The 26,496-nt window shown below is 38.4% G+C and overlaps 1 protein-coding gene across 1 annotated transcript in view; it reads left to right on the forward strand.

Moving 5' to 3' along the window:
* The first annotated feature begins 289 nt into the window (after positions 1–289).
* The window catches only part of TM9SF2 (transmembrane 9 superfamily member 2), a 31,408-nt gene continuing 5,201 nt past the window's right edge, over positions 290–26,496 (forward strand). Inside the window, exons 1-16 of the mRNA XM_059835690.1 lie at positions 290–418; positions 5,618–5,685; positions 6,799–6,892; positions 7,626–7,753; positions 13,353–13,482; positions 15,119–15,243; positions 16,129–16,240; positions 18,762–18,841; positions 18,939–19,047; positions 19,172–19,304; positions 19,545–19,664; positions 21,795–21,852; positions 22,507–22,666; positions 24,192–24,343; positions 25,386–25,497; positions 26,120–26,291. Coding sequence (XP_059691673.1) covers positions 290–418; positions 5,618–5,685; positions 6,799–6,892; positions 7,626–7,753; positions 13,353–13,482; positions 15,119–15,243; positions 16,129–16,240; positions 18,762–18,841; positions 18,939–19,047; positions 19,172–19,304; positions 19,545–19,664; positions 21,795–21,852; positions 22,507–22,666; positions 24,192–24,343; positions 25,386–25,497; positions 26,120–26,291 — 1,882 coding nt within the window. The remainder of the gene's footprint in view (positions 419–5,617; positions 5,686–6,798; positions 6,893–7,625; positions 7,754–13,352; positions 13,483–15,118; positions 15,244–16,128; positions 16,241–18,761; positions 18,842–18,938; positions 19,048–19,171; positions 19,305–19,544; positions 19,665–21,794; positions 21,853–22,506; positions 22,667–24,191; positions 24,344–25,385; positions 25,498–26,119; positions 26,292–26,496) is intronic.

Genomic DNA, 26,496 nt, shown 5'->3' on the forward strand with positions numbered 1-26,496 from the left:
TGCCATGGCAACCGGGGCAGGCGGCACGCTACCCGGAAGCGAACGCGCGGGGCCCGGGCCAGCTCGTCGCGTGCGCCGGCCCCGCCCCCTCGCCCTCGTCAGGCGGTCCGCGCGGGGTGACGTGTCGCGCGCGCGAGAAGCCGGAAGTGGCGGCCGTCAGGGCGGGGGGAGACGAAGCCGCGACCGTTGCCGCCGCGGGCGCGCGCGAGAGGCGCCTAGGGACCCTGCCCCCCGCCCCGGCGGCTCGCGCCGCCGCCGTTCCTCCGCGCCCCCCACCCGCCGCCCCGCCATGGCTCTGCGGCGGCTCCTCATCGCCGCCGCGCTGGCGGCGGCCGCGCCCCCCGCCGCCGCCTTCTACCTGCCGGGCCTGGCGCCCGTCAACTTCTGCGAGGCCGGCAAGGAGAAGCCCGAGTGCAAGGTGAGCGGGGCCGCGGCGGACGCCGAGGGGGGGCCGGGGCGCGCCGCGCTGAGGGGAGGCCTCGGCGCCGCCCGCGCCCCTGCGGCCCGGGTTGCTGCGCGGCCTGAGTTCTATCTTTCTGCTGTGGGGTTTGTGTGTGGGTTGTTTGTTTTTTTCTCCGGAGGGTTTGTAGCTGCCTCGTTGTAACGTACCAAACGTCCCCGGCGGCCGGGGGCTGTTGCTGCGGGGACTTTGCGCGTGTTTCAGGTCCCACTGTGATCGCCAATGGTGAAGTGTCCGCGGCCCCTCGCAGGGAAGGAAAGGGCCATCAGTTCATCTCGTGAGTTATGGTCGCGTTGCGGAAATAGGAAGCTCCGGCCGCTTATCTCTCGGGCCTTTTCAAGTACGTCTTGGAAAGCTGCAGAAAGTAAGAATCGCAGTGACAGGCCATGCCGGGGGGGTGTGTGATTCTTGGCAGGAGCCAGCAGCCGATGGCTACAAGCAGATATCAAATCAAGGCAACCTTTCCTTGCTGTGTCTTCCTGGCCACAAGAATCTGAAGTGTCGGGGCTTCTTGGCCCCAGAGTCTCGAATGAAGCTTAAGCTTATTTTCATGCCTACGTAAGTGATAAGCAAAGTTCACATAACCGAATTACTTAATTATAAAGATGTGGGCTGGTAGGGGGTCTGTGCTTAAAATATTCTTTGCTCCTTTGGGTGACCTTTAGAAGTTGTTTGCTGCTGCTGTGATGGAAACTACGCCAGGCCATGCCTTGAGACTTGAACGAGAAAGTTCAAGACCGATAGCTTTTATGATCCGTTGTCTTATTGCTGTTGAAAGTGGCTATTTCGCACTTTCTGATCTTTCAGCTTCTGTATTACATGAAACACTGGTCCATGATTCTTCAGAATAAGAGTCTATTTAAACTGTATGCTTTTGGTAAATACCTTGCACTCATTTTATCCATTTGTTGTCATGAATGAGTAGAGCTGGTAATAAGCCAAACGTGTAATGAAAGCGTAGTTGCTATAAATGTAATTTCCCTTCTTTAAGTATATCGTTCCATTCAGACCAGGCAAATCTTGCACCTAACATGTAGCTGTGGATTTTTTCACTCTTGTTTCCGTGCTGCTTCTGTTGTAGTAGTAAAACATTCTGTGGATGTTCTTTTATAGGATCATAGAAATGGTGTTTGGGAGGGACCCCGGGAGGTCACATAGTCCAACCTTATGCTTGAAGCAAGACTGTTGCCAATACTAGGTCAGCTCAGCTCTACCTTTGTTTAAGCAAGCCTTGAAAACATCCAAGCATGGAGTATCAGTCACCTCCCTGGGTGACCTGTTACAGTGCTGCACTACCCTCTTAAGGAATTTTTTTTTTCTTCAACTACAGGCTCAGGCTTTCGAGCTGCAGTTTGTAGTTTTTCACAACATCCCTGAAAAATATTGCTATGTTTAAATTATTCCTGTTTTAAGCTAGGATTGTGGCAGAAAGATTTTTTTTTTTTTTTTTTAAGTCAAGTAAACCAGATTGCCTACTGGCTTTTGTAACCAACCTGAGGCATTTATGGGGTGATCTGTCTCTGTGGTTTTTTCCTCATGGAATGTGTACAAAATGTTTGTCTCCTTATCCTGAGAGTTTATCATTTTGTAAATGTGAAGTGAGGTGCTTAAGTAATGTAAAACTACTACCCGTGGCTAGCCGAACATTTTAGGATAACCTCAACAGATGTATTATTGCAAAAATCTCTTTCTGAAATTAGCCACCTCTTATATTGCTCTACCTCATGCCAGCCATTTAAGTACTGAGACATAGGCATATGGAGAAGTCTAAATCACTCTTCACATCTAAGTCTCTCCATGTAGTCTGCAACTGAATGTAGTCCGGTCCTTGGTGAGGAGAAACAATATGTGATCAGACAATTGCTTTATCATAATATTTACGTAAGTGGGTAAAACTAAGCTTCCCTGGACAACCTTAATTTTTTACATGTTCTTGCTTACTTCTTACAGTTGTCACTGTTGATTATGATGTTAATAAAAATATTGAGTTTTCCCCTGCCTTGAGGATTTAGATCCACAGACCATCTCTAAACAATACTATTTGTCTGCTATAATCTCTGTGGCTCTCCTGTCCTCCGTTGGTGAGATGGGATGGGATGTTGTTAGTGGGGCACATAGCTAGTGGCACCAGAATGATGAGACTCATGACTTTCCCCCTTTCTCCAAGCTGTCTACTAATCTGCTTGGGCAAACTCAGCTTGGCTGCTTTTCCTGTTTCTGGTTGGAATATTATCAGAAATGGAATACGATCTGTGCAGACTTAAATAGTAACTCTTGCCTGAACATTAAGAATCCTTACTCAGTTTAAAAAAAAAAATAGTGATGCTTCCAAAGGGGACTTGCCATTGTATATGAAATTGTGTATCAAAGATGCTGATCTGCGGTAATGCCTAGACTTCTTATGGAAAATTGAAGCATTCAAGTAAATCTCCTCCTCCAATGAAAAACAGCTAATCTAAACTCGTGGTTCTGTGACCAGCTGAGGCAGTCTAATTCCTTGCTGCTCGAAGTGAGAGATTTCATTCCTGTCTTCCTTGGGGTAATGTGTTCCTGTCCTCTGCATCGTCCCAGCTGTGTTACTTGTTAAATCCTTTTTTGAGTTTATTAACATGGCAGGAAGCTATCCAACTTTTTGCCAGATTAGTTTTTTTGCTGTGTTAGTGAGTTGAAGTGGCTTACACAATTATGACAAGTGTGCACTACCCAGAGGTAATCAGCAGGTCTGCATGGCTTAGGGCAGAAGAAAGAGGAACAGTAAGGTGTCTTCATTTAATGAGTCAATTTAACAGCTCACAGCTGCCTGCCTGTCATGGAACTGCATCCTGACTTGCACATGGACAACTGCAGTATATCAGTAAAGCGTAGCACCCGACTGAGGTATCTGAGCTACAGATACATGTGAACGATTCCATCTCCCCCCCCCCGCCCCCCTTCAGAATTTCTTGGTTTGGCTAAACTTGAGTGAATTTTCATAGGGAGGAAAAGCTCTCCTGTTGATTCCTGGTGAGAAGATAGATGGCTTGCTGTTGAAAGGGGGAGGTCTTGTTCCTGACAGCATTTGCCTTCCTTTTGCTGTCTCCAGCTCTTGTCTGATTGCACAGTAAGACAGTTCAACTTGCTACACTGCTAAAAACTCCTCTATAAAAAATGTTTTGAGTAAGTCTTTTGCTGTTTTAGCCAGTTTAATTGGTTTACTGGGCAAGCAGATAACTGCCAGATACAGCATAAGGTAAACAGTTGAAATGTATTGGGACTGCGGGACTAAAATAAGGGAAGGGATTTTGAGACTAAGAGGGAAGAGTTAAGAGACCTCTGCCTTTCTGTAGCAGCAGGCTACCCCATCTGTAATTAATGTGTATAAACCAAACGAGTCTGAAACCACAGCAGATTGAATTTCAGGTTCTTGCTCAAGAGTTGCTAGAGTTATTGATAAACTTTTGTAAGAAGGTAAATGTGGATATCCTTGCCTTCCCTGCTGAAAGAGCTTCTGTTCAAACTTAAAATAGTGTATCAGTCTGAATACATTGTTTAAATTCTCATAGTTCAGTTTTCGGTTGCTACATAAATAAAAGTGTGGACCAGCTTAATTATAGGGAGAAGTACTGATCTCTTCCATATTCTTTTAAGACTTACATTACACAAAAGTTGTGGTGATGACTAATATGGCTCTAACTTGGTACATTAGACTAAAACACTGTCAACTGTGATAATTGCATTATCCTTGTGGATGATTTCTTGCTATCTTGTAGTTTGAGTGGTTATGTTATCCTGTGGCAAATGAGTAGAATGGACCTCACTCAAAAGAGAGAAGCAGCAATATGTTTTATTAAGGTAGTATGATGTTACAAAAGTGTGACTTAAAGTTCAATGTCAAGGCTCACTCTATTAATTACTGCATGGAAGAAACATACAAAGGAGAATTGAGTTACACTCAAGTTAGAATGATGCACAGAGGGATTGGAGACATGAAGGGTAAGGAGGACCCTCCCGTTGAGTCATGAGGTTCAGAGTGGACCCCCTTGCTTTCTAAACTCTTGATAGAGCTTAAATGTGGCTAGGTCCAATCGTAGTCTCAGACTTGGACAACGGCTTATGTCTAAAGGATTATATATACAAAGTTTATGTAGTGTGCCATTAGCATCAATTCAGCATGCAATCAAAATTACCAAGGCGAAATCAAAGTTACCATGCTACAAGGTTATGTGCAATATTGGTCGCTTACCAAAGATCTGCCATTGGTAAAAGGTTTCTCTGCCTCGAGGAGCAACCTTGAGAGGTGTCTGAGCTCAAGGAGAGATCGCTGCCAGGCAGCCATGCTGCCTAGCAGGGAGAGCTCAAAGAAGGCTCACTTAGGCTGTCATATTTGTGGGATAAAGTGGTTGGCTCGTAGTCAAATCACACGTGATGGGAAAGCTATGCATGAGACTCCTTTTACCCACAACTTTCTTTGTTCCTTTATAAATGAGTCTTAGAAAAGCCACCCGCTATTCATGGGTTAATTGCATGACTGGTGTTCCAAGCTCATATGCATCGATAGTCACAGTGTCACTCTGCTCCTTTGTGGGTTTTCAGAGAACAGACAGAAACTAGAGGAGTTTACTGCCTGACTATAGCTCAGGCCTTTACCTCTTCCGGAACCTGCACCAAACCACCACCAGTCTGGTTAAGGGCTCGAGTGCACTCGTCACACGTAGATAATATTGCTACATAGATAACACTGTGGACCAGCTTAATTATAGGGAGAAGTACTAATCTCATCCATACTTCTGTTCATGTTCTTTTAAGACTTATATTACACAAAAGTTGTGGTGATGACTAATACGGCTCTAACTTGGTACCTTAAACTAAAACACTGTCAGCTGTGATAATTGTTATTCTCATGCATGATTTCGTGCTGTCGTGTAGTTTGAATGGTTATGTTAGCCTTAAAGTGGTTTTGTCATGTGGCCACTGTTCTTGTGATGGGTAGATAGTGTTTTACTTATGCTCTCAGCAGATACAGTTCATTACACAAGATTTTACATTTCAAGATGTATAATGACACAAATCTTACATTTTCAGCTTTCCTTTACCTTATTCACACAAACCTATTTATATACATCCATCAGAATTGAAGAAGTGCTTTAATATAACTGCTGATTATCTCTACTCTTTCAGTCTGGAATCGAGCTGTTTGTGAACAGGCTTGACTCTGTAGAGTCTGTCCTTCCCTATGAATACACTGCGTAAGTATATGATGCTGTTTATGTTATTTTCATTCTCAGTTCTTCCAAAAAGATTAATTTAATTTATCTTAAAGTATTATCTACATCTTGCTACAGCAGTTTGCCAGTGAGGAACATCTATTTATTTTGCTAACATAAGTTTACAATATAGTATTTTCAACGAGCAGATGGACGCTTCCTTCTTGGTTGTCTTTGCTCATACTTCAGAAATAGTGCATGGATTCATAGATCCTCATGTAGGTCAAATCACTGCTTTAGAGTAATGTAAGGTTAAAATGTGTGTGTGTATATATATAATATTTACTCTTCTGCATTAGTTGTCATTTTACAGATCAAAGTATTACTTCTGTCTTTAGTAGCCTATAGCCAGATGAGTTAAAGTGGTAATGAGGTGTGAACTTCCCATCAATTATCTTAATGAGGTGCTAAATGTTTTCTTGGTACACATCATAGGAGTGCACAAAATGTATCAGTGCCTGGTACAACTATGTAAAGTTGCTGCTTCAGAGAATATTTGAACTGTTAATGTTGAAGAGGTTAGGCAATAGTTATGTCTACACTTTAATGAACACAAATGTGATATACTTGAAATGAGGCTGGAAAAACTTCGAGGATGTGATATTAAATGTGTTGGTGAATAAAACTGCAATAACCTGTTTATTTAATAGTGCTTGTTGTAAAGGAGCTGTCTGTATGTGTGTATGTATGTTATTTTTTTTCCTTTTATTATTCTTCCCCTCTGGCCTGCATGCTTTTCTCTCAGAGCTGTCATGAAACTCTATGTGAAGGTTTAATTCTTGGCTAAAATCCCTGTTCAAACAGGAAACTTCTAATTACCTAAGGAAACTTTTATGCTACCATGTCTAATATAAAAGGAGTTCTGAAATAGCTGATTAAGAGATTTGATTATTGGTTTTGTTTTGTTTTTTTTCAAAATGGGACTATGAATTTCACACTTTGCTTTGTGGGTTCAAGGAAGAAACTGTTGTTCAGAAGGAAAGCTGTATAGTTCCTTTACTTGTGATTAAAGTGTTGATTTGGGAGCACTGTTTGAGGTCTAGTATTTACAGCTGAGAAAATCTTATTAACTTTTGTATCTTTTCTCTAATTCAGGTTTGATTTTTGTCAAGCGGAAGGAAAGAAGCGTCCCTCTGAAAACCTTGGCCAAGTATTGTTTGGAGAGAGGATAGAACCGTCTCCTTACAGGGTTTGTTCTCTGACAAGGGGTGTTCGGTAATACGTATGTTCAAATGTAACCAAAGGAGATCAGAATCTTGAAGATCCTCTTCACAAGGGCTTTATCTCAAAGAGCTTCAAAATATGGAATTCCACATCGTGGAAATCTGTCAATTTAACCTAATTGTTACTAGGCACTTTGCATCATGAAGCTGTAGCCTGAAATGCTGTGGAGGTTGTCTTCTCTTTGGAACCTGCCAAAACCTGATTCTTGCTGCTCAGCTGTCCCCTTTTTAGAAGGAATTGAGTACTTTTGTTTGTTGGAACCAGATCTGAAAATACTGCGGCTGTAAAATGGAAGAATTAGAAATGGTGTTAGCCAGCTTGTCTTTCCTGGTGACTGAAGCTCTTGCCTTCTCCAATATACGTAGTAGGAGAGAAAGTTACCAATTGAATCTGCCTGGGACAGCATTGCTGCAATAAGGTCAAATGACTTGTCTGGTAAATCATGCAGAAAACAGGTTTTAATCAGTAACGAGGAGCTCTTAGTGTAGGTCTCCTACAATGATCATAGGAGGGTTTTATAGCACACACCATTATAAAAACCTCCTTTGGAGTGTTAATATACATAGTCTTGGTAATTTGTTAGGTGTTTTTGTTGTATCAGTATAGGCAATTATAAATGTATAGGGGAAACTTGTTAAATACTGAAATTACACAAAGTTTGTTACAACCTTTTTGCTCATATGTCTTGTTTTTCTCAGTTCACATTCAACAAGAAGGAGACATGTAAATCTGTTTGTATAAAAACATATGATACCACGAAGCCCGAAGATAAACAGAAGTTAGACTTTCTGAAAAAAAGTATGCTACTGAATTATCAACATCATTGGTAAGTTGATACCAAAATTCATAGATTGGTTAGTCTAGTATGTTGATGATATTTATTTTATGATTTTGTATTTGCAAGTTAATACAGATTGAACACCAGGTATTTGCACTGAATCTATTACCCTCTGTTCTTGCAAAAGATGTTATATTGTTTGTTGTCTTCATAAAAAATTTCCTTCACTTGAAGGATAAGTGCCAGGTACAATAGAAACAAGTCTGTTTCCAAACATAAAGCTTTGTGTAGTTTTTGTGCTGCCTCTCTGCTTACTGTAAAATACTGCTATTTCTTTGCACCTGTAAATATAGAACATAATCCAGCCCTAGCTTGAGAAAAGTCTTGAGAGACCTTCATTCTATTGCTGTGTCGTCTTTGTTTCCCTTGAGATCCTTTGCAGTTCCCTTCAAATGTTGTGTTCAGGAGATAGGATCAACAGTTCTGAGAGAGTTTTATGCAAAGTTTGTTTCTCTTATAGGATATGCAAGTGAAAGGTAGCTAATGAAAATTAATTAATGAAATAATTTTGAGGAATACATAAACACTTGGTCCTTTTCTATTCTCTTGAGTCCCTCTGTAACCATCTCTGTCATCTTAGAGCATTCTGGGGTTCTGTTTCTGCTTGGACATTGAGGCTCTCTTCTGAGGGCCATTAAGGGTGGGGCAAGGCTGAATGTGTATGCTGAATCTCATGCTGATTTTCAGTTAGGGTGTAGCCATGCTCTGCTCCCACATCCAAGAGCTGGGAAATGTTTATCAGCAGGCTCCATCTTGACACTGGAAATACCCAGCCATGCTATCTGTATTTGTATAGTGCATTGTATGTTGGTATGCTGTGCTAACAGCAAGGGGTAGAAGGAACAACTTGCACATGAAGTTGTCAGAGTTCCTGTGACATGTCTTTGCAAGCAATACATGAGCATAATTGACTGATATTGCCCATATGATTGTTTCTGTGAAGCAGGGAGCACATATTTGCAAAATTTTCGGAATTCACCTAATTAGAGTACAACTTTCTGGATGTATTATTCAACATTTCACCTGCATTTTTACTGTTGCCAATGTCATTAAATGTTGTTCTGTAATGTCACATTCAGTTTCTTCAGTTTTGAAACAGCCACCTGTCCTGGAAAGGCAATGAGTGCTTTTTCTACTGTTCTTGGGAGCCAGTATAGGATATCCCTTTTTAGGGATAAACTGTGGCTCACCGATGTAAATCCTTCTGGGAACCTCTTTAAAATTAGTCTAATTGGAATTTGATAGATGAGGTCAGAAGGGTTCACAGGCAATAGCCATATGTTTATGTAGGTGAACCAGGAAGTAATAAAGAAGCCCTGAAAGGCACAGCTACTTTTGCAGGGGTTTGAAATTTATATGCCTAATGCTGAAATAAGTAGAGCTTCAAACATGCTGGATTTGGTTATATTCCTGTTAAATACTGCATATATTTATAATATTTACACCACTTCAAATTTCAGTGATACGTGTTGGTCTGGCATAAAGCTTCAGCTTTAAAAGTTTTTGTGTATGTTTTGGTGTATAAATGAAGAATAATTTGAAAGAAATTTCTTTGAAAGAAATTAATTTTTTTAGGAAAAACCCAAAACTTAAACTGACAGAAACTGAAACGGAATTATGTAAAACTAATCACACAGAAAAGTACTTCAAACTGTTTTTTCCCCTTAAATTGTTTTACAAACATACTTAGTGTATTTAAGTATATTTTTTTAGCCTGTACAGCTAACTTGATAGAACTGTTCAGATTTTAGTAAGATGTAGTTCTGTTTTTCAGGTGCTTTATACATATTCTTATATTCTTAGTTCTTTTAATAGCACTTCTACTATTTATTTTTTTGCTCTGCCCACTGCCTAAAACTTTAGAACCAGTGGCATGAAGAATCACTGTTTATGTCTGTTATGGTAATGATAGTTCTTTTCAGCCACAGCTTCACAAAGGGGAAGTGGCTGGATTTTGTCATGAATGATGCGTAGTCCAGGAGTATGCTACAGGCATATGTTGTACAGGGATCAGCAAGGTAGCATAAGTGCGGATTTAATAGAGGTTTATTATCCAGCTTCAGTTTATCATAAAATTCCTGGGGAACACAGATAGCGCAAAGTACTTTTAAGGTTTTAAAAGCCACTTATAAGATTAGGAATTGACATACTGAATTGGACTCAACAGCTATACTGATATCTTGGCTGACGGTGTTCATCACCGGATGCTCTTGAGTGACATATAAGAACACTCTTGTATAGCATATTTGCCCCACATGTATGATCTCTTCAAGTCATTTTAAATTTGAAGATTAACTGTGAAAAATGATTTGCTGCTTAAACTATCAATTTGTTCCAGCATTGCTGTTTGAAGGCAGCTCAGTATGTCTTTGATGCAGAAGATGGCAAAGGAAAGCCTTTATCCCAACCAAACTTTTTAGCAATACGTTAGTGCTTTACCTGGTTTTGATTATGAAATGAAAACACTAACAAAAGCAAGAGCTAACTGTAGCATATATTATGGAGGTAAAATTCCAAGTATGGTCCAAGTATAATGAATCCGCCCCTGGAATAGCTCCTAATCAGCAACTTAATCGTGTCCCATAGTAGCATGGTGAAACAAGTAGGATTTGGTTGGTGCTGATGCTGTTTGCAACTCTGTGATAGTCTTTGGAATCTCCTGAGAACCTGGAAACAATGTTTTTGGAGGGCCTGTCTTCAGCCCTTCCACTGTGTCAGTATCAGCCATGAACATTGCTACTTCTGTCTGCTAGCTAATGGGTAGGGATGATACAGATCTCCATAAGTTTTGTGAACAAAGGCACCACATACTGCTCTTTTTACCCCCATCTATTGATGTGCATTAAAAAATAGTGCTACTTCCGAGACTGTTACAATACACAACAAACTAAATAATGCTTTGTTGTTGTCTGAAGTCATAATTCCTGTCTTTTATTAGGTATTAAAAAGTCCCTGATGAGGTGTTGTCAGGTATGAGATATTTGTTAACATTAATAGCCTGGTGGTTGTAATGATGAGACATTTCATTGTAAAGGATATTCAGTAGCTTGATAAGTTTTACAAAAATGCGTCTTGTTAAGTTTCAGTGGGATGCCCTTTTTTTGGTTTAGTGATGTACAAGAATTGGCAGTTGTCTCATGTCTTCATGTGTGAAGTTTATTATTAGACCTTTAAAAATATACCTTGGAGTAATTAATGTTGCCCTAAGGGCAACTACTGAATTTTAAGTCATCTTTGAATGACTTTCTTTTGGGATTTATCTTTCAGCTAGTCAAAACACTTCATAACATAAAGAAACGGGTTTGAGTTTTTTTAGTAGTTCCTTTTACAAAGGGACAGGTGTCCTGCTTGACCAACCTGATCTCCTTCTATGACCAGGAGACCCGCCTAGTGGATGAGGGAAAGGCTGTGGCTGTTGTCTACCTGGACTTTAGTAAAGCCTTCGACACTGTCTCCCACAGCATGCTCCTGGAGAAGCTGGCGACTCGTGGCCTAGACAGGTGTACTCTTCGCTGGGTAAAAAACTGTCTGGACGGCCAAGCCCAGAGAGTCGTGGCAAATGGAGTCAAATCCAGTTGGTGGCCGGTCACAAGCGGAGTCCTCCAGGGCTCAGTTTTGGGACCGGTCTTGTTTAATATATTTATCGACGATCTGGATGAGGGGATTGGGTGCTCCCTCAGCAAGTTTGCAGATGACCCCAAGTTGGGTGGGAGTGTTGATCTGCTGGAGGGCAGGAAGGCTCTGCAGAGGGATCTGGACAGGCTGGATCGATGGGCCCAGGCCAATTGGATGAGGTTCAACAAGGCCACGTGCCGGGTCCTGCCCTTGGGTCACAACAACCCCATGCAAGGCTACAGGCTTGGGGATGAGTGGCTGGAAAGCTGCCCAGCGGAAAAGGACCTGGGGGTGTTGATAGACAGCCGGCTGAAGATGAGCCAGCAGTGTGCCCAGGTGGCCAAGAAGGCCAATGGCATCCTGGCCTGTATCAGAAACAGTGTGGCCAGCAGGAGTAGGGAGGTGATCGTGCCCCTGTACTCGGTGCTGGTGAGGCCGCACCTCGAATAGTGTGTTCAGTTTTGGGCCCCTCACTACAAGAAGGACATTGAGGTGCTGGAGCGTGTCCAGAGAAGGGCGATGAAGCTGGTGAGGGGTCTGGAGCACAAGTCTTATGAGGAGTGGCTGAAGGAACTGGGGTTGTTCAGCCTGGAGAAGAGGAGGCTGAGGGGAGACCTTATCGCTCTCTACAACTACCTTAAAGGGTGTTGCAGAGAGGTGGGTGTTGGTCTCTTCTCCCAAGTGATGAGTGACAGGATAAGAGGAAATGGCCTCAAGTTGCGCCAGGGGAGGTTTAGGCTGGATATTAGGAAAAATTTATTTCCTGAGGGAGTGGTGAGACACTGGAATAAACTGCCCAGGGAAGTGGTGGAGTCACCTTCCCTGGAGGTGTTCAAGGAACGTGTGGACGTGGCATTGTGGATCATGGTTTAGTGGGCATGGTGGTGTTGGGTTGATGGTTGGACTTGATGATCTTGCAGGTCTTTTCCAACCTTAGTGATTCTGTGACCATGTTTGGCGTCTTTCTCTATACTTAAAAGTATATTTTTGGTTTTGACATTTGTACTGTTTGTAGTTTGTTGGATACTGTTTGTATCTTATTGTCTTACAATTTTCCACAACTCCTCATGGGGGTGTGGGATTCCTCTACAGATTTTTCATTGAAACTGAATTATAAACCTACTGGGCTCAGGACTTTTAGGTAATATGAATATAAATCTTGTGAGGCAATAATGTAAAGGCAGCAGGTAAACAATGGAGGAAGGTTTGAAAGTGATTACTTTCCCCAAATGTGGCTTACAATTTTTTGCTCATGTAAACCATCTAGTTAAAATATTGCATACTCTCAGGGAGCTGTAAATGAGGTTGATGGTCAGGAATTCATTTAAATAGCAAAAAAAAAACGCGACAAACTTGCACTTTAGCTTTAATGTAAAATAAAAGTTTAAAGAATATCATGAAAAATGTATTTTGCAATGGAAGAGCAATGAGGAAGCTGGAGAATTAATGATATGAATGTGTGTGTAGGCAAAATTTTTTATTTTGTGTTTTGTCTTAAAGAAACTTGAAATTGCCAAGTTCATTTTAGCTGATTTATGGGATTATTTTGGCCATTTTTAAAGACAAAATAATGAAATGTTAAATTGTTATGACTTTGGAGTGGGAGAGTTTTATGTATTGGGCTGTATTTGTACGGGACTTCAGAAATCAGTCCAGTGAATAGAATGTTCCGGTGGTCACAGATTAAGCCTCCTATTTTCAAGCCACCTTCTAAAGAAATAGACTGAATTTTTAAATACTTTTTTCCTAAAAAAGATAAAGTTTCAGTTGAAGAGCTAGATGCTTATATCTCATTTGGAAATCGGATTGGCAGTCGGTGCAATTCCATGAGTTAAGATCTGAAAGAAGTATTATTCTGGTAGTTAAACTTACAATAATGAATGTAGCAAAGTTACATTAATCTAAATCTGGTTTTGTTTCCATTACACTGTGTATTTTGAAAGATCGCGAAATGTCACTGTGCCATTTGCAGGATTGTGGACAACATGCCTGTGACCTGGTGTTATGATGTTGAAGATGGCCAGAGGTTCTGCAATCCTGGTTTTCCTATTGGCTGTTATATTACAGAAGATGGCCGTCCAAAAGATGCCTGTGTTATTAATGTATGTTTATGCAAATTTTTTTTTAATATTCCCTTTTTACTAATGTAAAGATTGTTATTTCTCATATGTCCTGTTTCTATGGCAAATCCTCACTATCTTAAGAACCCTTGTTGCCTAAAACTAGGTAACTGTTTTGATATCTCTGTAAGTACCATGATTTGTAAGCCTTACCTAAGCCTAAGAACTTTTGTCTCTTCTGTTGCATAATGCAGAAGGGTTCTAAAAAATAAAGAGAAGAGACAAACATGCATAGCATTTAGTACTTGTAAAGGGTGAAGGAGAAGAAAAACATGTCATCCTTCATTGCCTAAGAAGTCTAAATATTCGAAGGCTAGGACTTGACGTTTTTGTGGGACAGAAGTGTTTTCATGGAACACGTTTGCATAGACATGTTTGTACCTCCGCATGGAAATTAATACTTCTTGAAGGATTGCTTTCCCTAAAACTGTGTGGGCTAATGGAAGAAGGCAGAATATAATATTTCTGAGTGAACATAGCTTCTCCAGTGAGAGACAGATCTATCAGATTAACTGGTGAAGGTCCAGATAAATGCACTAAAAGTGTTACGGAGATAAGAACACAATAGAAAATCCAGGATGTCTTCAGATTACCGCAGATGTCTTCAGATAACCACAGATGTCTTCCACGGAGATGTCACTGAGAACCTGGAATAGGTTTTTGGTTTTACCAAAATGGTTGGGTTTACTTAATGGATCTTACCAAAGACTGCAGTTTCTAATTTTGTTTCCTTTCCTCCATAATGAATTGGTTTCAGAGGCTCCATATGAATGGATGCTGGAAACACATTTACAATCAAATATGTAATCTGGCAATATTCTTTTAATCTTGTATAAATACTTGGTTTTAATAAAAGGAAAATAACCTTTGAAGGAGTAACTGAAGGACTGTAGAAGAACATTTTGTTTATATAACTATTCTTATAATTAGGGTGCTTTGTAGAAAGGGGTGGGGATAGAACCCTGAAGAAGTACTAATTGCACTTCAGTAGACATAATGCTTGTGATTTAACAGCCTCTTTAACTGACTAAATTCCAAGCTGATGTTTCCCTTCACCTGAGATTTGTATTCAGCATTCTTGGCTGCTGCTTGCAGTTCATCCCTGTGCATCTTTGGTTTCAAATGTCAAGGCAGTTCTGTCACAGAGAGCAATTATTTGCATTGTTTGTCTTGGGAGGTTCTGTTTAATCTATGAAAAATATATACGTTGTTTTAAAATAGCTGGTGTTTATGAAACGCTTCTGATATGAAAGTTGTCATGTAGTTATCTATTCAGTTTGCTACTTCAGTTAAATAAAATGGGATACCTTCAGTTACTGAAGTATTTTAATAAATGTATTTGTATTTATAAATACACTTTAAATACTTTTTTTTTACTTTTCAACTGTAGTAGACAATTCTTAGCACTAACTTTTCTAGTTTGTCTTTTTAATGCAAGGCTTTAATGCAAAGATTTTTACTGTCTTTTTATTCCCAGAATCCCGCATTCATCTTGTAGGAGAACTTCTTTACAGAACAACTGTACGCAGTCTAAAATTCTGTTAATGTAAGCTTCTGCCTAAGGCTTTTAGATGTCTTTATCTTTTTGATTGTTTAACACCAACTTTTATCATTGCAGTCAGAATTTCATGAAAAAGATACTTTTTATATCTTCAATCATGTTGACATAAAAATATATTACCATGTAGTGGAAAATGAAGCTCTGGGAGCAAGACTAGTTGCTGCTAAACTTGAACCAAAAAGGTTAGTATTTGGAAATAACTTGTCATTGAACAGTGGTCCATCCCAAGATACTTGCTTTGATTTGGGGACCCGTTGCTAGTCAGAAATGTTTTCAGATATGTGACCTGTAGATTAGCTTTCCTGTTGATTGATGTAGTTTAACGTAGGAGAGTCTAACATAATTTTGTTCTGAATTCAATAGATCTTTGTGCACTATTTCCTATTTGGGCCAGAAAAAAGATAAAATAAAACCTGGAAGTGGTATGTGTTCAGTGAAGCAACTCTGATTTCTCTACTGGGGAACATTTTGTCTTGTGACGGAATGGGCCACCAATGCCTGAGGCAGGAGTAATCAGAGTGCAACATTTGAGGTCTTCAGCAATCAGGATTTGAATGGAATTACTTCGCAAATATACTTGACAGTTGTTCTGGTGTCTGTGTGTTTTTTTCACAACTGATGTCTGTTTTATTATTTCTTAGCATCTTGCCTTTCCTTTCTTTTGTATTCTTGGTATAACTGAGCTTGTTGCATTATTCGACCAGCATCATGATGAAAGTATTTTTCTTGCAAGAGGTAGTAATTCTGTTGTTGTAACTTTCTGAGTGTTTTGGAGGTTCTTAGTAGTACTCAGACTTCTTTAATTTTTGGTGCTCTGCTTTAGAGACTGTGCTCTCTCTAGTTTTCTTTTTAGAAAAGACAACTATTGTTTAAAAAGTTCAAGTATCAAAAAGTCCTGTGCTTGTGATACATTTCTCATGAGTTCTGAAATTTGAGGCATTAAGAACAATTTTTATATTTAAGGGAAGATTCGTGGATGAAACTGATGCTTGTGTAAGACGAATGGATTCTTTCTTAAGAATGTTGTCAGTGAAGCAGCTTTCATTCTGTGTTTTTTCTTCCTGCAGTTACAAGCATACTCATCCAGACAACCCTGATTGCTCAGGAGTACCTATGGATATAAGTAATAAGGCTAATGGAGAAGTCAAAATTGCTTACACATACTCAGTTTCTTTTCAAGTAAGTACAAAGCTTTCTGTGGTAGTTACCTCTTGAAATCATGCATTAATACTCTGAATTATAAAGATGGACATCTAAAATTATCTCAGAATAGTAAATTTGTGGTTTTAAAACTTTTTATTTGAGCTGGAATGTCAGAGATGGCTTGGGATTTAACCACATGCTTTACAATTTTGCATACCACCCCACTCACACTGAATGTGAAATGCATATGTGTTTTTTTAAAGAATCACACTTCCCATGTTTACCTAGGTTGTCTGGTAGATTATTTTTCAATCCAAGCTCTAAGTCTGAGAAATTGTGTGTTTTATCAAATTAGTGCTGTAGGTAGGTTGAAGCTGACCATTTTCTGCTCTCCTACTGCAAAAGCTTTCTTTTCTTCAAGGTCGTCTTCCCATGGAAGTTTACAAAAGAGTAGGAAGCTGGTATTCTTTGTTCCACTACTCTCTATTTAAAGACAGAAGAGCAGTATATCATGCAACTGTAGGGAGCAGTGGTACTTGAATGTCTCATTCTGGTCACAAGCAAGAGAATTTTTTTTTTAATGGAGTTTGCTGGACAAACTCTTTCCCACTCTTTCCCAAACTGTTTCCCTATTAGTCTAAGACCTCAAAATGCAAGTGACTTGCTAAAAAGAGTGCAGATTATAAGTAACTGTATTTCTTGACTCTCTGTGTATGTATTGAAGGGATAGCTCATGCACAGCAGTTCGTATTTTCAACCTCAACAATTCTGTGATTCTTCTGGATATGAAGGAGTCTACACCTTCTTTTTTTTTCATTATGGACTTTAATCAGAATCTTGGCAATTAATAGATAAAAATTGTGCTATTGCTATTTTTAAAATTTTGTCTAACCTTTTTCTGGTTCTGATTGCAAGGCCAGTGGTATCTTTCAAAATGATAAGCCATTGTCATATCAAGGCTGTTCATATATCTATCTTAATTCTAGATGTATAGCCTGCTGTAGGATTCAGTTCAACTGTGGTGAAAAGCAGATTAGACATTGATCTTTAAATGTAGTTGGAGGGTAGCATTGTGTTGGGGTGTGGGATCCACTACAACTGTCATAAGAAGTATGCAGTAAAACACTGGTCTTATCATTATATCACCACGCTGTCTCAGGCATGAACGCCTTTGATCTCTTAAAGCTGTTATAGCAGTGTTTGAAGAATTACCATGATTGTTCTTTACTCCAGTAATGTACTGGATTACATGATAGAGTTCAAAATACAAAAAATAGTATAAGAAAAATATTCAGAAGGGGTTATATTATGTATTATTAATAATTACGTTTTGAGAAATTGTATCAGTTACGATGCTGAAATTAATTTGTATACTGAAAAGCAAGTATTTCTGGAAGCCTGTGAGAAGTTAGTATTTAAGAATGACCTTAGCTTCATGCTGTTATGTTGTTTATCTTTAAAAAAAATTACATGCCCAGCTGCGTGTGTTACTGTCCTGTGCACAGTGTTACATCACTTGGAGGTTGTTTTTTGAAATTCCATCGGGTTGGCAGATCAGGTCATCTCAGGAAGGCAGAAAAAAGGCAGTGTAGATATGGGGAAGAATGCGATTCTGTTCTAGAATCGTTGATACTGTTTTTTGCTTGCATTGAGACCTAGTTTTATTACCTCGGTGAACTAGATATTTGATCTTGGCTAAATATTTTAATCCACTGGTTTTTAATATTTTCAAAAACTGGCTTTACTGGAAAGTACTCTTGCTCTTGCATGTTATAAATTACTAAAATAACATCCTGTCAGAAAAATATCTAGCCATTTTTATTAATTGATACTAGTGTTTATGGTTTGTTTAATAGCAATCTTCAGGTTGATCAGCACTGTTTATTCCTTTTTTCATATTTACTCTGCAAAATAAACAAAGAAATGCTCTTTTTGAAGTGTTTCTGATCAATAAATGTTCAGTCTGAATAAGTATAATCAGCTGAAATGCATGAAGGAATAATTTGTTGCCTTCTACTAACAATGTAAGTTTTGTCATATTGTCTCCCCACCTGTCTTGCAGTATAAGCTGAATGTAATTGGATTGGTAGTTGGTACTGAAACAAGGTTGTATCAAAGCAAAGGATAATTTGGAGAGAGCACTATTTAAAAAGTGGAACATTATGCTAGAGACTATATAGCAAAGCTTAGTTTCTCAGTGTCTGTGGTGTGGACTTATGCTAAAAAATGCATATTCTTTGTTATTCTGCTTGTCGTTTGAATTCCAGATTAATTAATGTAATTCTTGAAAGGAGAAAGCACAGTTAAATTAATTTGATATGCCTTTATGCCCTAAGAAGACATGGGTGTTCAACACTATTCAGAAAATATTTTGGTTTGCATTCTATGGTCAAATCTTAGGTTTGTTTTAGGTAGTTAGTTAAACTATTTCCTTTAAGGCATGCAAAATTAAATTTTCAATTTGTCATGAGGTTTAAGATTGGTTTGCATGAACATAAACTTGTAAATTTAAGTTGGATACTGACTTTATCTGAAACTGATGTGTTTACTCTTTCAGGAAGAAAAAAGTATAAGGTGGGCATCAAGATGGGATTATATTTTGGAATCCATGCCTCACACTCATATACAATGGTTTAGGTGAGAAGAAAGTTTCTCTTCAAGTGTACTGTACTGAATTGTTTACATTGCAATTTGAATGATGATTTTTTAAATTTATTTTTATTTTTAAATTCAGTATTATGAATTCCTTGGTGATTGTCCTCTTTCTGTCTGGAATGGTAGCTATGATTATGTTGAGGACACTGCATAAAGACATTGCAAGATACAATCAGATGGATTCCACTGTAAGTCTGAAATGTACCTCCTAAAATTTATTTGGAATGTAATTTTTTCAGCTAAAAGTATTTCTGTAACAGGCTATTTAAATGGCAATTTATGGTATTAAAATAGGTGTATTTTCCTTTACAGGAAGATGCTCAAGAAGAATTTGGCTGGAAACTGGTTCATGGTGATATTTTCAGGCCACCAAGAAAAGGAATGCTGTTGTCTGTTTTTCTAGGCTCTGGCACGCAGATCTTAATAATGACATTTGTTACCCTGTGTAAGTAATAAAGTAGGGAGGAGTTAGTTGAGTACAGATGATCTTTTACTGCTAATTGCAAGGTAGTAGCAAAAATAGCAGTATAGTTTTTGTCTAGAAATTTCTTAAGTAAGATTAGAAACAGCTGAGCTGATATAGTAGACATGCAACTTAGTATACACAGGTGTTAAGATAACTTATGTACTGGCTTTAAGTCAAATGTATAATTATTTTCCAAAATTGTGTATCTCTGCTTCATAGTTTTTGCTTGTCTGGGATTTTTGTCACCTGCTAACCGGGGAGCTCTAATGACCTGTGCTGTAGTTCTGTGGGTACTGCTTGGAACTCCAGCTGGTTATGTTGCTGCCAGATTCTACAAATGTGAGTAAAAGTTATTTAAAATGACAGGGCTTAAGTTCATTATCACAGAACTGATTTTTATTTTCTGGTACTGTTTGTAGTTTCCCTCAGGGCAAAATGCAAAATGGAGAGATGTACTTACTATTACAACAGAAAACACATACAGAATACTGACATGGTTATATTGGTTTTGATGTGATCATGCCTAAAGACCCTGAATTGTTCTTGCTACTATGTATTTATGGAATAGGAAAGCAAATTCCATTTTACTAATACTAAGTTCATTACATCAGACAGTTTTGTACTTCTGTTTGCTACAGTTGGAGGTGGGGGTGTTAATTGCATTTAGTTTTAGCCATCAATGTTGCTTGGTACCTCCCCCCCCAAATCATGAACTCTATCGCCTCTTTTTAGCTAGTTCCTAGGTCTTTGGGAGAATGGTGCTTATCAGCCTGTGGCAAGGGCATAGGGAGAAGAATTACTAGGTGTTCTGTAGTTGTAGAAATCAACCCAGTGGTGTTTGGGCACCTGACAGTAGTTAGTTGATACTGTTTTCCTTAACTGATCCCAGCTAGCTATTATTTCAAGGCCTACCTACCAACCTTTAATGGTTTGCCCCTGTACCCTCTGGTTCATTTTAAGGTGAAGCATGCCATTCCACATACAGCTTGCTTTAATTACATTACTCAACGTACAAGACTCTTTATGACTGAGTGAGCTGGATCTTCTGGACTATTTTAGTTCTGAACATATGGGGCTAGAGGAGTTTGTTTCTGAACTTCAACCTGGCAGTAGACATTGGAGTTCTTTCTTCTATCTGTTTCTGTAATTTTCATGGGGGAGAACCACTGGGGTTGTATTTTGTAGGGAGTTTTTCCACAATGGTAGTGATGTGATAGTGAACTATTCCTTGTCCTTATCTTCAAACCAGTGAGACTTAAATGGAAGGAGTCTTTTGGACTAAGAGCATAACTGAGGACAGAATTATTGTTTATATCATGCTGTATATTATGTGTTTTGAAGGATATTTTGAAGTCTATTGATGGTAAATTGAATCCAGTATCTTTGGTGGACATGTAGCTAATAATAATTACATTTCATGTTATACTTAGTGGGAATCACTTAGTTGATACTTGAATGTTGTGTTTAACTACTAAGACAGTGAGTGACTGATCCAGAGATATTCTTGTTATAACATAAGGCGGTCCATACCCTCTATAGAGCATGTAAACATGAATGTTTCTCCTTATAGAATACAAATAAAGTAATGTGAGACATAAACCATAATGCAGCTGAACTGGATATCCAGTTTTAAAAGTCGGAGTTTTTTTCAGCATTGCATTTAAAAAGTAAAACCTGAGTTGAAATTAAATGGTTAATCTTAATAACCAGTGCCACGTTCTACCAAGATTTTATGAAGAAATAGAAATTTAATTAAAATCGCTCTAATCATAATCACTTCTGACTCTTGAAGTGAAGAAGCATGTCATTATGGCAGTGCTCAGATGAAACTGTCAGCTTCACTGAATTCCAGCAGGGTATTTTCATTTGAAAATTTTTTTGTAATTTTTATCAGAGTAGTGCAAATTCATAAAACTAATAAAGCTATATTTGGTCTTTTGGTATCAACACTGCTTAATGCTGTTAAGGCTCAAGAGAGTATCAATACTTCCTGTAAGCGTGTTAGTCCTGACTTTCTTGTAAGATTCTTCGACAAGAATTATTTCAAGAAAACTGTTAAGCTTGCTTTTCACATATTTATATTTTTTTTTTCCTACTGAAACCTGCAGTCAAATGTTAAAAAGCTTAAACTTCTTAATCACTCCAGTTTTAAACTGTTTTTTAAAGACTTAAAAGTACTGCACATCTGCTCCCTCCTTTTAACAGATAAAGTGGTCAGAGACCCAGTTTATTTAGTTGGGATACTTTCCCTGACCTTGGTCTGAGGCTTTGCTTTGAAGTTCTGTGATTAAGCAATATGATGAGGGAGGTCAGTTTTATTACTAAAGATTTAGTTTGCTGTTTTAAACTTGGGCATGATAGCACATTGTTTGAGTATTTGCAAGCTAAGTATAGCAGGTAAATGGACTGGCAAATTAATAGTTGTGAGCTTAATGCATGTTTTGATGACTGTCAAATGTTTTAATATAGCATTTGGAGGTGAGAAATGGAAAACAAACGTCCTGCTGACATCATTCCTTTGTCCTGGGTAAGTTGAGAATATCACCATGATTAAAAGAATTAAATTGCGCTTCTCTGACATACATAGCTAATTTTTAAGTTTCAGCTTTCCAAGTAAATCTTATTACATCATCCCTTTATTCCAGAAGCTACAAGAGTATCACAGCGCTTTTGACAAAGATGAATATGTTAATGGCCTATCATCCTTAGATATATTCTTTTAGTGAGCATTTGTTTACTCGTACCACATGAAAAGGTTGATTAAGAAAGAGCATTATGATAGTAGCAAGTTTTAGACAGGCACACTCTTTCATTGCTTTCTTTTAATCTCTAGGCTGTTTCTCTAACCACACTGTAGTTGGTCTTATATAGTGTCATATACTGTATAACCACTGCGATAAATTTTTCTACTTAATCACAGCAAGCAGTCTTACCCTGAAGTGTAGTTAAGACAAGCATATATTTGAAATTGCTTAGTTGGAACGTCAGCTCCTGCTGGAGTTCAATCCCACTAGATTAACAAAGAATTGCTTGTTTGACCTCTTCATTTTGGTATTTTGTGTGTGTCATTTCGTTTCAACAGAGTTTTTCACTAAAATCTTAATACAGTGCTATTGTTTTGTTAACATTATTAAATATTAAGGAGTATTTCTGTGCTTTAAGTGTGTTATGTATTTTTCAGAATTGTATTTGCAGATTTTTTTATCATGAACCTCATTCTCTGGGGAGAAGGCTCTTCAGCGGCTATTCCGTTTGGTACTTTGGTTGCTATTTTGGCACTCTGGTTTTGCATATCTGTACCGCTGACGTTTATTGGTGCCTATTTTGGTTTTAAGAAAAACGTAAGTGTTTTTGAGAAATTGTTTTGTAAGTGTGTGTGTACACATATACACACGCATACACACATAAATTTTTTTCACTGTATAGACTGTGACTGAGGTAGCACCTAAGCTAGTTGCATTGTCAGCTCCAGTCCTGTTTGGTTACTTTAGAGCTGCATTGGATATCTGATCTTGGGATTCTAAGACTTTGATATTCAGTTGGTTGTTGGTGGTGATAATTCTCCATAATGATTAGGGTTATCATTGTATTTAATTGAGTGCCTGCACCAGATAAAGCAGTGATTTGGGCATTATTTTATTTTCATTAGCATCTCTTCCATTACTAAAAAATGTAGTTGATCGAGCCAAGCATAAGGGAAAGCAACTTACACATTTCTGGGTTTCCCCCATGTTTTTTGTTCTGTCTGCCCTCTACACTGAGTCTTTAGAAGGATATTTTCTGATCAAATTGCTAGAGATCTTGTGAAATCTCTTTGCATAAGTGTTCTGTAAATGGTTATCACTGCTTGGCAGACATTAATTGAGATTTACTCCTAAACTGACCAATTTTACTTATTTATAAGAGGGCTCTTTGTGACACTGGTGACCAAACCTTCTTAAATAGTGAAATGAGTTCTTCCATTTTTGCTTAAGAAGTCGTTTACTGTGCCCCATAAACTTAAAGACCTGTAAGTTCAGATATTTTTGTGGGTTTTCCTGTATAGGAAGCCAGATTTCCAGCTCCCTGTAGCTCTCATGGAATACCCTTCAGAGAATATTGAGTATCTTAGAAGACATTTTTAAAGTTGATTGTAGTTATCTGGTTTTTCTTAACCACAGTTCAGTGTGGTTTTTTTCTCATAACCGGGTTGAAATTCTAGCAACCTCCCCTGCATTGTACAGAGACAGTTCCTTTAAGAAAGGAGGATTTGATAAACTATAAGGCAATGTGACAGGTGTTACAAATACGTTAAAATCAAATCAGAAAGCATGTACATAGCAAGTATCTATTGATGCTTTTGATGTAATCTTTACAAAAGGGGAAAGATGGCGAAGTATGCATTTATCTGCCTTAATTTTTTTCTCCCACCATGCTGATCTGTGTATGCATCTTCAGTTAAGATTTCATTGCCAGGTTGAATTGTCTCAGTTTGTAAGTTGACCCTAATGTGATTCTTGGAGTAAATCCTGAAAAACAACATACAGGGATTTTTAGAAGGGGAAAGCAAGAGTCTGCACACCACTAGCCCCCAGCTGAAAAGAGAGAAATCAGGTCAGGCTCTGTAACGGATCATAGATAGGTAATCATAAAAAGGGAAGTCCAAAATATCTGTTGCTATGTTTTCAACAAGAGCTGTCTTTTAGCTTGTTTGCCTAGCAAATGTTACTAGCTAGGCTAGTAGCCTAGTAGTAGTGGTAGCTGGGTATGTGCATGCTCAAAACAAATAGCAGACTTTTGCCACCACTCATTTCAAAAAGAAAGCAAAAAGGTGGTGCTTTAGTTTGACATGTTATTTATTTAGCAATTTCTTATTTTTGTTTAAAGGCTATTGAACACCCTGTTCGCACAAATCAAATTCCTCGTCAGATTCCTGAGCAATCATTCTATACAAAGCCATTACCTGGCATCATCATGGGAGGGATTCTGCCTTTTGGATGTATCTTTATACAGTTGTTCTTTATTCTCAATAGTATTTGGTAAGTTAACCACGATCTATTTGAATTTTCTCTGTCATAAAAGGTGGTAATTTCTTTGTGAAAGTTTTTCTTCAAGATGCTTTGACTGATTTTTTGGTGATGTAGGGTTACTGGTTCAACAAAAATTTCAGTGTTAACCTCTTTAACGTTTTGTGGTTTAGAAGATATTCAGTGCATGTTTTGCTTGTCGAGATGCATACAGAAGTGGCTGGCATATGCTTAGCAATTTACAGCTGACCTATAATATTCAAATAGCTAGTTTTCTCATGTTACTCATCTGACTTCATGTGGAAGTGGCTCTGAAGCTGACACATGACATATAACTTGAGAGTACTAAGTATATTAAAATTGACTTGAGGGTTTTCTTGTAGTTGTAGCTGTTGTTGAGCTAAAAAAGTATTACTACTTTTGGGAGAAAAAGGAAACAAGAACAAATTTTGTGAAATCTTTATAAAGGCACCAGAGAGTAATTGTTTTAAAAAATAAAGCACCAAAGACTAGTCCCGTGTAAGTGAATTCTGATGTGAGCTCATAGCACACTGACAAACTAATCTATTGTGAGGGATCTGTCTTCCTTCTGGCACAATTTATTTATTGGATCTTGTTAAACTGTTTCTGAACCTTGAATAGGTGCCTCTACCCAACGTAGACAGCAACAGCTTTTGACATTTCTTGTTATTTTGCAGCTCTGCCCCTTTGATGGAAATGTGAGGTGAAATGCAAGTTCTGCTGAAGTCGGTGGAAGAGTTCACACTGACTTCACTGGAACTGTAATTTCACTCATTATGTAGAGTCAGTTCTTTCCCTAAAATCCCAACCGGGGCCATGCTTTGGGCTTGCTTTCTCACTGTTTTCAGGCTGAGCTGCCAAGGCTCCTATTTTTCAATTAGAAAACAAATTACCCAGTTGTATGGCCAGACAACTGACAGTGCCTCAGTACGAGGGGGAATACTTAAGGTGAAGGTGATATTACTGCTTATGAAGAAATAATATTAGCACAGTGTCCATTTTAAATTTTTTTTTTTTAAACTCCCATTTATAGGTCTCACCAGATGTATTACATGTTTGGCTTCCTGTTTCTGGTATTCATTATTTTGGTTATTACATGTTCTGAGGCCACAATATTGCTCTGCTACTTCCATCTATGTGCAGAGGTAAGAAATACTCTTCAGTATTCATACTTGATATTGTTTTAAGGATGCTTCCAAAAATTTTTAAGGCTTTTGTAATTGGAAGTAAGTATTCCATAACTCAACATAAACACCGTTACTAGATATGCTTAAATCATGTCTTTAGAAAGTGAAGCAGGCTACTTTTGGCAAAACTTGTAACAAATATTAAAACCCTGCACCGAGTACCACTAAGTCAGATTTCTCATCTTTAGAGCCTTAACTCCCTGTTTTCTGAAGATGCTAAACTAATCCATTAACTTTGTTCAATCAAAGTGCAATTTTGCACATGCCCAACCTTGTGGGGGCCGGGGGTGGGGTGTGGGTTCTCTGTGGCTGGCAATAGTAGGTCTGGCTTATTTGAGTTTTTAGATTTTTTGCCTATTTTATATTGATCTTTAGGTTTCTTATCTCTAATTGTGAATGGTGTAGTTAACGCAGTAGTGATTATATATGGGTTTTTTCCCTGTAGATATAAACCATAAAAACTCACTTTTTGGTAAAGTAATAATAGAAAAAGTAGCTCTGTATTCAGTAATAGAGTCAGTGCATTAAAGGTGTATAGAATATTATTCATACTTTTTTTTTCCCCCCCCACCCCTTCTAGGACTATCACTGGCAGTGGCGTTCATTTCTCACTAGCGGTTTCACTGCAGTTTATTTCCTAATATACGCAATACATTACTTTTTTTCTAAACTGCAAATCACAGGAACAGCTAGCACCATTTTATATTTCGGTTATACTATGATTATGGTTTTGATCTTCTTCCTTTTCACAGGTAAGTGTATTGAACCTTAATTTTAAATGTTGAGTCTACCTTTAGCTTTGCACAGTAGAATACTTGGGAAAACTTATATATTAATTTATGATCCTGTATCAGGATAAGTCTTTGATTTTTTTTTTTTTTCCCCCCAGGTAGTTGTGTAGCATTTTGCAACTCTCTGATCACAAATTTTAGTGAAAGAGTGATCAGAGATGATTAA

Source organism: Gavia stellata, chromosome 1 (assembly GCF_030936135.1).
Source record: "Gavia stellata isolate bGavSte3 chromosome 1, bGavSte3.hap2, whole genome shotgun sequence".
Lineage (NCBI taxonomy): Eukaryota > Metazoa > Chordata > Aves > Gaviiformes > Gaviidae > Gavia > Gavia stellata.